At 38.1% G+C, this 13,347-nt stretch overlaps 1 protein-coding gene and 1 long non-coding RNA gene across 17 annotated transcripts in view; one reads left to right on the top strand and one right to left on the bottom strand.

The window, feature by feature from the left end:
* Positions 1-13,347, top strand: part of LOC133540615 (microtubule-associated serine/threonine-protein kinase 3-like) — a 115,368-nt gene that overhangs the window by 67,363 nt on the left and 34,658 nt on the right. For all 16 annotated transcript variants that reach the window (XM_061883372.1, XM_061883382.1, XM_061883369.1 and 13 more), the window contains 4 exons: positions 6,295-6,370; positions 6,512-6,721; positions 11,604-11,705; positions 12,009-12,141. In XM_061883372.1, coding sequence (XP_061739356.1) covers positions 6,295-6,370; positions 6,512-6,721; positions 11,604-11,705; positions 12,009-12,141 — 521 coding nt within the window. The remainder of the gene's footprint in view (positions 1-6,294; positions 6,371-6,511; positions 6,722-11,603; positions 11,706-12,008; positions 12,142-13,347) is intronic.
* Positions 2,127-6,416, bottom strand: LOC133540617 (uncharacterized). Its single transcript, XR_009803682.1, has 2 exons — positions 3,418-6,416; positions 2,127-2,665 (listed from the first exon to the last, which is right to left on the bottom strand). It is a non-coding gene; the product is annotated as an uncharacterized LOC133540617 (long non-coding RNA).

Below are 13,347 nucleotides of genomic sequence, written 5' to 3'. Positions count from 1 at the left end.
GCGGCAATGTGTGCAGGGCAGCCGTCATATAGTCTGATTATGGCGGCTTTAATGACAACAAAAAGGCTCGGCGAGCATGTTTGCATGTGATAGGACTCCTTTGCATCTGTTCTGCTTCAAGCTCTAAAAACTAGGTCTGTCTGTAAAATTGCCCCAGCGTCCCATGCCTAAAGCCACAGTGATGTGGCAGTCGATGAAATACTGAACGCTGCTGGTGATTCACTGTGTGGCCTGATGAAACCCCTGCATTAGATTTAAACACGTGTACAACAGACACATCAAAACCTGGCTGTGAAATCCGCTCTAACAGCTCTTAACAGCTTTACGCAGCACCGTTTTCAGCTGAAAATCAAATACTGCTGTTGGCAGTGAAATAATCACCACACACTGACCTGAAAACGTGTGTTTGCCTAAATACCGATTGAGAATGTTGGGTTTGATGGATGTAAGTCGACCTAAGGTCTGTCCGGATCAGACATTGACACTTTGCTTTACATAACCCCTGTAGAGTATCAAGAGGAGGCCAGGACAACTTCACGGTAGACAAGTTACTTTTAACCTCCAACTTTGTTAACAGCTATTAAAGTGAATAACCAAATCTAATGTCAACCGTAGAGGACGCTGGTTCTCCGGAATATGCAAAATAAGACTAAAATGTGGACCGCAAAACAAATGTACCTCGGAAGGTGGAAGTTGGACCTGGGAATGATGTCATAGCCAAGTTGTGAGAGTTCCTGTTACGAGGTCGGAAATCAAGAAGGTCACATCCAAGAAAGCACAATATTGAAATATTCTTACTAAATTACTAGCTAGCTATCTTAGCATTTAAGATACCTAGCTATCAGCACTCAAGTTGCAAGCTAGCGATTAGCGACATTAGCTGCCAGCGAGCGGTTAGCAGCAAAATAGTGTATTCTTTGAGTATCTCAGTGTTGCACAATAACAAAGTACCTTTAAGATCCGTTAATAGATTTATATGAAATTAATCTCTCATCTCTCCATCAATTCTGGGGTCCTTGGCTTGGAAAATGTAGAAGAACTCCCCCCAAGCTTGTAAACCCAGAACAAATTCATAAATTAGCCGCATCATTGTATAAGCTGAAAGGGTTCAAAGTGTGGGGGGAAAAGTGGCGGCCTATAGTTCAGAAATAAAGTACATGGAATACACAGTAGGTTAAGATTACGGATGTAATGATGAACTATAATAGTAATAACCACCGTAAAACACCCGACAGTTAGTATTAACGTTTTAAATTTAAATGATCCAAAAAAATTGATTGATAGCTGCAATTTGATAAACTCACGGACTGACTGGCGCCAGATCGCTAACTTAAAGGGGAACTGCACTTTTTGGGGGAATTTTGCGCATCGTTCACAAAATGATAAATGGGTTGTACTTGTATAGCGCTTTTCTACCTTCAAGGTACTCAAAGCGCTTTGACACTACTTCCACATTTACCCATTCACACACACATTCACACACTGATGGAGGGAGCTGCCATGCAAGGCGCTAATCAGCACCCATCAGGAGCAAGGGTGAAGTGTCTTGCTCAGGACACAACGGACGTGACGAGGTTGGTACTAGGTGGGATTTGAACCAGGGCCCCTCGGGTTGCGCACGGCCACTCGCCCACTGCGCCACGCCGTCCCCAATTCCACAATTATTATGAAAAGCATGACGCCAAATTATTTTTGAAATGTTTTCTAAATAATAAATTGATGCGATCAAATGTCTGCTTACAATGGATCCTTTGGGAGCCGCTTTATTTTTCCTATAAAGCCTTTTAAACAACATTGAAACATCTCCATTAAGGTTTAATATACACAATGTAATGTATACATATATAATGTAGTAGCAAGCACATTTATAGAAACATTTATATTTTTTTTAGTTTGATCATTGCAAGCATTCGCTGCTGTATTGATTTTTAATGAATACGTCACGACTAGGGCTGCAACTAACGATTAATTTGATAATCGATTTATCTGTCGATTATGACTTTGATTAATCGATGAATAATCTGATAAAAAAGACAAACTACATTTCTATCTTTTCCAATGCTTTATTTAAAAAAACAGCATATTGGCACCATGTCCTTTCGACTTGCCAAATAAAACAAGGCACGTGTTACAAATATGTTTTTTTTATTTATAAAGTGCACCATTGTCATCCACAATAGCAATAATTTTGCTTAGGGGAATTTTAAACCTGGCTATTACCTATTCTAACCATTCTGCAATGTTGGATGCTGAATGTCTTTCCTCTAGTGGCGTGGTCGTAAGGCAGATTAACTTCATGTTCCACTCGTCTCCAAATTCATGTAGTGGCATGAATTTCCAAGGTAGCCTTCCGTGGCTACACTTGTCCACACATCAGGAGTGAGAGCAATTTTGCTCTCGGTGGCTTTTATGTCAGTCTACACTGCATTGAATGTCTGCTCATACTTCCTCTCCATCGGTTTGGTAAAATGGGTCCTCGAGGAAAGAGTGTATGTAACCAGGGTTGAGGACGTGAATCATTTGTCTAAAACCTTCATCCTCCACCATTGATAGTGGCCTCATGTCAGTAACCAACATATTCAGGATAGCATCAGTCAATGCAACTGCTTGCCGTGGTGTGCGCACCTTCCTTTGTACCAAGTTTCTAATACTGGTTTTTTTCTTTCTGAAATGAGAGAAACCATATAATGAACGTACATAGTAGCATCATTTACATGTAACTCAATACATACCCAGTTGATTTTATTAATAATTTCTGACGTAAAAGACAAATTTGCCACCACATTAAAAAAAAACAGCTAAATTAAATAAATGGACATTTGAGTTGCAGAATACACCAATAATAACACAGACATGTAACTCATCAGATCAGAACTGGATCATATATTGTACATGCTTCTGTTGTGAATAATAAAGGATTCATTTTAGGCTGCCTGTGAATAATAGCATGAAATATTCCAGCACTTTCATAACGTTTAGTTATACTAAAGCGTCACTCAAGTCTAAATAGATTTATATAGCTTTATTGGGCCCGGCTAAATTAATCCATTATGAAACCAACCTGAGATATTTCTGTCCGTTACGTTTATTTCCAAATTGGTAACCGTGCGTTTTCTCTCTCAAAACGGAGTCACTTGTGCTGGAGACACATTATCAGCCCCGCGTTGCAACAAAGACATAACGTTAACGTTACTCACAAAAAAGCTGAACTTATGAATGCCTGTTGCCACTCATAACAACACAGAAAATGAAGACGTCGCACTATTCCAAACGTTCCTAACACTCTGAAAGTTAAAACACAACAGTTGCTGCAGCGCTTCTTGAAAAAAAATTCCTCGTTAACAAAATATTAAAAACACACAAAGACGGACACAACGGATCAATGTACTCGGGCTATGGACTGAAAAAGTTACGTACCGTGAGTTCTTTTCTTAATCCATGCTCCCGAAGGAATGTAGTACTTCCGTGCCACGCGACGTCCATGCTGCACATTTTGCAGGAAACTGTCTTCTTTACAGTGTTTAAAGTGAAGTATTCTCACACTTTTGACAACTTAGGTCGTACACTTTTCTCCAATGCAGCATTAACCTCCAGATGTTTCTGCGCCGAACTATCGGTACTGTTTTCCGCCATTTTTCCAATGTTTCTAGGCAAAGGAAACAGCGTGGTCACGTGAGCTGCACATGACACATCATTGGCTGGCTTACTGCCACCTCATGAGACGTAGCCTCAGCGCCGCCCTGGCGCTGTTTTGTACTGTTTTTGTACTTATTTTCATTATTGTTTCTCAGCTGTTTGTAAATGTTGCAGTTTATAAATAAAGGTTTAGGGGATAAAAAAAGAGCCTCAGTGAATGCGCATTGCATACATCCAACGAATCGATGACTAAATTAATCGGCAAATATTTTTATAATCGAATATAGTTGATTAGTTATTGCAGTCCTAGTCACAACATTTGCTTTTCTTTTAACATCACTGATTACTGCTCATTGCAGACTTTATGAGAGCCAACAAACATTATAAAACATCACATACTGTACAAGGTCTGCTGTCGTTAGAATGCTGTCTGCTAGAATCTTGTTATTGGCCAATTTAGATGAAGAATGACTCATAGTCCTCACGAAGAAAACAGGGGTGGAACTAAGCATCTTTTTGTTTCGTTCTCGTCATTTCCAGGTCTAAATTGGCTGTCAAAGTGTACCAACTTGTCGGAATACGCCCTCGTCTGTCTAAATTCCAGGGGAGAGGGAAGCAGTTGATCAGTTGATCGTGTCACCATAGGCACACGAGCCTGTGATCACAACTTATAATAACAATATCACTAATACTTGGTTAATATTCAAGTCACAAAATGTAAATGGAATATTCTTGTTGTTTTTTGGATGATTATTTATTGGGTTTTATGGACAGATTCCAAGACTTACAATTGGCTCCGCTGTAAGCTATCCTTTATTTCCGTTTATTTACGTGTTAATATGCATTAAAAAAAAATACATCCGTCTTATCATTCATAATGATTGTGAACGACGGGCAAAATTCCAAAATATGTGCAGTTCCTTTTTATATGCTAACACGAAAACAAAAGACAATGACTTTCTGCTTTTAGGAAACAACATACCCTAATCTAAACTTAGGTAAACACTTTGTTGTCTGAGCTACTAAGATATTCAATTGTGCACATTGAACCGACAAGCTGTGGTCTCTTAGAACAGGGGGATGGTTTTATACTCGGAGGAATACGAGTCAAGGTGTTCTTAAGTTTCGTTCATGGACCGCTGAACAGAGTAGGATGCCACAATACCTGCCATAAATAACGGATTTTATGTTATGCACTTCTCATTTAAATGAATGTTATCGTGCTGCAGTGCAAACTAATGAAATAAAAACAATAAATGCTTAACTTAGCCATCAAAATAGATAACATATTAAAACACTATCGGTGAAGCATAAGAAACACAAAATATTCAAAATGGTGTTTTTTCTAACTGTGTCTTTTTATTGTTAAAGTAAGGGGTTATTGTTCTTTTAAAAACAAATACATGGTCAAAAGATTTCAGGGTGTATATAACTTCTTTTTAAATACTTTTTGATTTAACAATATCGCTATAATAATAACCATGATAATTTTGGTCACAACAAATGTTCTTATCGTTACATCCCTCCTTGATATAACCGAAATTTAAAACTACAAATAGTTTACATTGTCTGCAATGCTTGCTGTGGATGTTGCTTAATTTTTATATTCATTAACATCTGTAGTTTATTGTGTGAATGTATAAACACTAAACTTTTTACTTAACCTTTAACTTAACTTTTATTTAACTTTTATTTATGTAAAATACACAATGGACATTACTTGTGTAATGTTTATTTTATGTTTATATTTTCAGTCTTACAAACCTAAATGAAGGAAGAAGTGTAAAGAAATAGAACTGAGGAGGGAAAAAAATTCAAAAAAAGAACATCAATCCTCAACAACACTTCTGGAGCTTCTGTTTCTTCATGCTGTTAACTATGGGTCCAGCTGTAAACGCTGGAAACGAGTAGTGAGGCCAAAATATTGAATTTATTGACAGTGCTGTGTGAAATTCTATATATTTACTTTGTAATTAAGTAAACACAGTCAAAGGAATATAACCTGCGGACGCATTTTCTGATGAAACAGCCACATTTTGATGTCCAGCCCCTGAGTCCTTGGGCTCTTGAAACGGTAGCCCCCTTCATTATTTATTTGAATAGACCTGGTTCAGAATATTAAATTGATACTATGTAGTTAAGTACATCAGCTTCCTTTATGACTGAAATAATATAAGTAGAGATTACACAAGCATGTCACAATATGGCGTCCTTTGTAGAGTCTTGGTATGTTTTTGGTCATGATAGTCCCTCCCCTTCCTTCTGGTATTGCCAGAACTACATGAGGTGCACCAATATCTGCATCTCCCAATTTTCTGGGCTCTGAATCAGAGGGTTTTGGCCATTGGCTTCCAAAAAAGGGACTATCTTTGTCTCAAGCACCAAACTAATTATGTTGCTGCCTCAATAGATAAATATTTTTTGGGGATAAAAATCACCGTTAATCTTGACCCATCCTCAATATTTTTTTGCCCGAGTTAGAGGTTACTATGATAAACACAGAGCAAACACGTCTTTTGTAGTAAGTTGGCTTTGTTCTTCTTGACATCATTCTACCCCTGTCATAGTGGTACAGTTCAAAGCTGCTTTACGTAGACTGTCGTAAATGCAATTTGCCAGTAGTTCAAAATGTAATAATTTGCTGTTTTTGTCTTGCAGCCCCGGACGATCAAACGTCTCCTTTGACAATGAGATAGTCATGATGAACCATGTTTACAGAGAGCGATTTCCAAGGGTGAGCTTATAGAACACTTACCCTTATTTCCTCTCTAAATGCTAACCACCTGAAACGTGAAAAAATGTCAATCATTGTTATGTGATCAACAACAATAGTCATTTAAAATGTGCTTTTTAATGTTGCGATTCTTGCCTGCAGGCCACAGCCCAGATGGAGGAGAGATTGTTGGAAATTGTCACCCACTGTTCTCCAGACAGCTCCCTCCCGCTGGCCGACGGGGTGCTGGGCTTCATCCAGCACCAGTTGGTCGAGCTGGTCCGTGACTGCTTGGAGAAGTCCCAGAAAGGCCTGGTTACATCCCGCTACTTCGCTGAACTGCAAGAGAAGTTGGAGAAGCTGCTTCATGAGGTTAGTATGCAAAATCTCGCTTGGATGGTCATAGTGTTTACGGTTACAAAGAAAAAATGCTTAAAAGCCTGATGAGTGCTTACATGTCAGCTGACAGCTTGGCTGTAAGGGCGTTACAAAAGGGTATCTATCAGTAGAGCTTGACTGAGCAGGTTGCAATCAGGCCTATTGCTCAATAATCGCCCAATAGCCCAAGGCTCACATGAGTGATCGGCCTGCTAGAATTGTTAATGATGGTGCAGAGGCACTGTTGCTCCACGACTACAAATGTGGCGACAAAATACTTGCATAGCTCCATAATTCCCTGTTGATAAGGTGTAGTTCCTCCACTGTTTGTCCAGCTGAAATGATAAATCAGTTCACATGCTGTGGAAATAATGTGCACACACAATTCAGTCATTATAAACTGGCAATAATACAGGCAGCAAGCTCAAGTGACATTTTGTGTTTTCAGATGTAATCTATTGGAATTTTTTGGACATAAGAAACCCTCATAGTTCAAGTAGACATGTTATGATTTTTTTCTACATTATAAACGCATGTGGTCTCCATAATATGTAAAGGTGGTTCTTTGGTCGAAATATATGCATAGATTTTGTTTCACAGACAATCTTCAAGCCGCTTTCCAACTGTCTCTTCCGTATGGGCCGTTTTGTGGTCAGTCTTATTTACGTGCCAAAGCCCTCCAGGCCAAGCCCTCTACAACTGCGTCTCCACCCCATCTGCCATGTTGTAGTTTTTAGCGTTTCCATATCAAGTTTACTGATATAAGTTAGAACTATAAAAAATGTGGATGTATAAGCCAATCTGCCCCACACCAAGGAGATAGCGAAAAATAAGGAACTTATTGACTACAACTTTGGACTAAAGTTGTATAAAAATGGCAGAGTCACGCAATGATTTTCGGGTAAACCTCTACCATCCATTCATCCATTTTCTACCGCTTATTCCCTTTGGGGTGGCGGGGGGCCCTGGCGCCTATCTCAGCCACAATCGGACAGAAGGCGGTGTACACCCTGGACAAATCGCCACCTTATCGCAGGGCCAACACAGATAGACAACATTCACATTCACACACTAGGGCCAATTTAGTGTTGCCAATCAACCTATCCCCCGGTGCATGTCTTTGGAAGTGGGAGGAAGCCGGAGTACCCAGAGGGAACCCACGCATTCACGGGGAGGACATGCAAACTCCACACAGAAAGATCCTGAGCCCGGGATTGAATCCTGACTACTCAGGACCTTCGTATTGTGAGGCAGATGCACTAACCCCTCTGCCACCGTGAAGCCCAACCTCTACCATATATTAATAGAAATCGACCATTTTTTTCAGTCCTGATACCGGTTTATTAGTAGTGTAATAGTCCCATAACCGACATTTGGAGCCACTATTCTTTGTCAGCAAAAGTGTGATTTTATGGCCTTGAATACCCAAAGCATTTTTATTTGAAGACAACTAAATACAAACAAAAACTACAGGGAGTTCCTGGCAAAATAGCGTTTCTTATAAAGTTAAATAAGAAATTGAATGGAAAAAAAGAGCTCCCTGAAATAATTTGTATCCCCTGCCACACAGACAGGCTGAAATAATAATTCCTTAATAACATCAGCTTTGATTGAAAAGATGATTCCAAATTCAGAAGTGTTGATACTGACAGTTAGCAGGTTGATCTGCAGACATATATAGTACAAAACGTAATGTACACATCATGAAAAGCATTACTCAAATATATTAGGTTACGTTATTATCATCTTTATCAAGACATGATTGTAACAATCCACATTTTGTATTATGCATTATTAGGCAGCCTACACACACACGTTTATATGGCAGCATATGCCAAATATTGCAGGGGTACAAATCTGGCAAGACAACTGTGCCTCACTGTTCTGGCACACACTATTCTCTATCCTCTTTGTGTACCCTGCAATAAAACTAGACTGTATTTAGTTTAAATTATTTAACCTCTTTCTGTCACACAAACATGCTTCTTTCCATACTGATCATTTCAGCAGCGTTGTTTCAAATGATTCTAGGTAATATGAGCTAGCAGGGCTGCTGATTATGTTTATTAAATTTGCATGGTATTCTGCTTATAGTAACGTTAATAGAGACATGTAGAGGACTGGGATGTTTATGATAATTTTGGGAGAGTTTTTTGTGTTTGCGCTCTTTCGACCCAGCTGTACACCCACTGAAGTTTCTCTTCCCATTTCTCTCCGCTGTGTGTTTGAAGACCCTGCAAAAGACCTCAGCTTCTGTTTGGATCTGCCTCTTAACCTTACTCGGTTTGCATAACCAATCAGATGGCGCTATGGGCAGGACAATGCTGGAGGCAGAAAGGCACGGCTGCGTCTAGCCAAAATAACCAGTTTTACAAGGGCGTATCGTATTAAAAAAAAAAGGCCGACACTTGTTCAATGTTTGTTGGATTTACAATGATACTAATGGTCATAATAAAGGTAAATATTACTGTTTATTATCAATTTTTTAAAAGACGATATTGTTTTAAAAAAAAAAAAAGCCCAAAAAAAGCTGATGCCGCCATTTGTCAAAATACCAAATATTGGTTAAAAAATATAAGATAATTGCCATCGAGCAATGAAGGCAAAATACGTCACTGAGGTCTCACAGCAGCTCATTTGGAAAGAGGCAAAAGTGTTTTATTAATATCTCAACCGTGCCTCAATGGTTTGGATTCAAATGTTCTGGACATATGGGCATCCCAAATACTTAAAAACAGGTACCAATAGGTAAGAAAAGGTGATTTTCCATAATATGACCACTTTAAGTGCCACAAAGTATGACGTTTCAAACCCCACCGAATAAATTAATGTTGTTCTAAAATTCCCCCAGTTATTAAAATATTGCTATAATTAATAACGTTGCTAATAATAATTAATTGGCTTCAAACAGTGTGTTTTAGGCACCCAAAGACCATTACACTGGCACCCTCTCCAAATTATCGTATTAAAATATATTTGTAGCGTTGTATTAAGCCTGGACATTTTTATTAGTTCTTTACTTCTGTTTTTGTTACTTATCTGTAATTTATTTTTATTTACTTTTTGTATTTATGTATTTTACGTATTTGTTGCACCGAAATGAAAATTAATGTTTGAAACCGAAGATGAGGAAACTCAGGCCAAAAACCGAAACACGAAAATAAATTATGCTAATAATTATTATTACGATTGCATTGCTGTCTATAACTGTGTACTGACCTCACTAAAATCAAGGCATTGCTATTGCATACCTTTATATTTTATTTACTAATATTTGTCCTTCAAAGAAAAAAAACAATTATAAAATTATAGATATAAAATAAAATATTGACCACTGGTTTTACACTCATTTACTCTCCTTTTCTATGCTGTGTAATTATCAGAATGGCAATCAGGCTCTTAGTAGCATTAGTAACTGCATGATGCACAATATTGTTATTGTGCGCAAGCTCAGATTAGATCGGGGTTGTCAAACTCATTTTAGCTCAGGGGCCACATGGAGGAAAATTTAGACTGATAGAATCATGGCATGATAATTTAAAAATAAAGACAACTTCAGATTGTATTCCTTGTTTAAAATGTGTACATTCTGAAAATTTACAAATCACAATGTTTTTTTTTCCACTTACACGTGATCAAATGTATTCTATATTTATTTTTCATTATTTATGCTTTCTGAATAAATGTGGTGATTGTTCATCATAATAATAGCTGCAATTGAGTCTGGCAGAGTTTTAAAATGCTCTTGTTGGTGTGACTTTTTAATCTATGTATGGATAGAATTGATAATAATATTATCAATTTACAAGATGTTATTTACATTATTATGGGCCTGAGGCAAAGCAAGCCCCCATCATTTACTCATTTTCTCAACTGATGTACTAACATCTTGCGTTTTACTCTATACATACATTGTATGTAGCATCGTCTTCAACACAACTTGTAGATTTGAACTCATTTCATTATTTACACATGAATTTAGAAGGGAATACATATTATTTTAGCAAACCTATGTGTGCCCAGAAAATGTGTCCCTATTTATAAGTACAGCACGACATGTACAGATCATCAAAAACCTATATTTGGGTACAAATGTCATTGGTTATATTTCCAACATCATTGACAAGGCATGAAGATAATCCACATTTTGTATACGATCACTAATAAGTTGTGTAAGTATGCGGTGTCCAAACATGGAAATGTTGACACATAGCTCCACCGCCTCTAAAGTCACGCTGGACAAAAAATTGCTGTTGTGACATCTGGTGGACACATTCAGAACAACAATATCTGTATTCATAAATTACAGCTCGTTTTTATACTTGGCAAAGTCATCTCAAGGGTCGGATGAAACCTGTTTGCTGTCCTAGTTTGGGCTGTGGGCTTTACATTTGACACCCCTGGAATAGATGAAAATAATACTTTATCCTACTTTTTGTGTTTCCTAATAAACCGGAAGCAGAGCGCTTTACCTAATTTCCAAATAAGTGCTTCCACTTAGTTGTGTCGCGAAGTAGCCAGACTGCAAACCCCATGAACAAGCCCAAATACATGAACACTATGCTTTGACATTGTTTAACATGATGAACTAACATTGAAACAACTTTTTTTTAAATCCAAAAAAGACAAAATTCATCATGGGTCTGACACTTAAGTGTCAACTGTAAAACACATGTTGTGACGCAGTTATCAGTAATTAGCGTAACAAACTCTGCTTTTTCCGACTCATATTAAAATATGATTAATTGTGCAAGTCTATTCAAGTAAATTACAGCATTTGTATGCTATATTTTTTGTAGTTTAGAGTCATCAGTGGAAAGCACAGTATAAATAAACTTGACATTTTTCCTCCTTTGTGCCCCCTGCTGCGTCTCAGGCCTACGAACGCTCGGAAAGTGAGGAGGTGACCGTCATCATCCAGCTGGTGAGGAAGATCCTCATCATAATCTCTCGACCCGCTCGCCTTCTCGAGTGTCTGGTAAGCAGAGGATAACAACGTCTCTTCCAAATTGAAAATGACAAGTCTTTGGTTGAAAAGGGGTGAAGTGTGCTCATAGTAAAGTAGCACCAAAATTAGATTATGTCCTTGAGAGTAGATATTCATGTTTGTACAAAGGGATGCTCATCTTTTCTAAAAGTAGTCACGTTTTAACCAAATAATGCACACAGAAACACAGTGCTGGTTGACCTATGACATTACATTAGCATGTGTTGACATGTACACAAGGCCCTGGTCTTGACATCTGTTTTTGTTTTTTTATGTCAATAATGTTCTTTGCAGGAGTTTGACCCGGAAGAATTTTACCACCTGCTTGAGGCGGCAGAGGGTCACGCCAAAGTCGGCCAGGGAATCAAATCGGACATCCCTCGATACATTATAAGCCAGCTGGGTCTAACACGGAACACTTTAGAGGGTAAGGAAACCTTTATTTTATGTCTAAGAAAATTTGATTTAACCTCATCAAAGAGTGGAACCATGTCGTTGTTTTAGAGTTAATAAAGAGAGAGCTAATTCATCACCGCTTTATGTTTGTTTGATAAACAGTACTGTATAGCATTTTTTATTGTGTTAAAAATGTAGAAACCTTAACTAAAATAGGGACTTTTCTTGAGGCTGGAACACATTATTTGTATTTACTTTGTTTGTAACGGAGAAATTTGCTTCTCTTGACGAACACTGTTTTAAAACCAACTAAGTTCTTAATTGAGGATCCACTGTATATCAAACAAGTATATTGGGGGTAATGGGTCAACTTTCTATTTGATAATGAAGTAAAAAAAACATTTTGCTGAACTTTACTCATTTGCAGCTGTCCTGTAGACACGCACACACACTGTCACTAGCCTTGTGGTGCACTGAGTTTAAAATCACAAAACTCCCTTACTTTAACAGCCAGGTTGATACAATGTTTAGGAATAACAATATGAATCCACTTTACCTCGTTGGTTAATCTTCTTGGCATGCAGCGGACGGGATTGGAACGCTGAATGTTACAAGCCACACGTTGCTTGTCCATAGCTTTATTTTGACTCATAGTGAGCTAGGAAAAGTAGAAAATGTTAAGCTAAAGAAACACTTAAAACAAAGTAGCACAATAGCTAACTGCAGCACTACTGAGCTGATCGCCCACACTAGCTGTGCTGCCAGGCACACAAGGTTAAATTAAAAGGTTATGCAATGATTTGTAATTCGACTTCGTAAATATTACTCGTAGTGCTTTAAAAAAATAGATTTAACAAACACATGTCTAATTATCACAATCATATTGATTGGCATCCATAGCTGTCATTAAGAGAACAAACATATGCTATATTGTTGTTCAACTGGTGAGTGAAATCATTGGCTTTTCCAAACACCGCTTTTGTAATAACGCATTAGGGCTGCACGATTGATCGACATCGAGGTTTTAATTAGTGCGAAAACGTAACAGCTAGAGGCTGAGGTTGTTTTGTTTCCCGCCGTCCCCGCATTTGAGCGATGCACGTTTGCCTATCAGAATTGTTGAACTTTGCGTTTGTTCGTCTTTGGCTTTAAACAGAGAGAAAGAGCTCTCACTCTGCATCGCTTTCAGAATCCGTATTAACAGGAAAATTAAGTGAACGCATTTTTCAATCATCCA

Source organism: Nerophis ophidion, linkage group LG22 (genome assembly GCF_033978795.1).
Source record: "Nerophis ophidion isolate RoL-2023_Sa linkage group LG22, RoL_Noph_v1.0, whole genome shotgun sequence".
NCBI lineage: Eukaryota > Metazoa > Chordata > Actinopteri > Syngnathiformes > Syngnathidae > Nerophis > Nerophis ophidion.
This window is presented reverse-complemented; position numbering and strand designations above follow the sequence as displayed.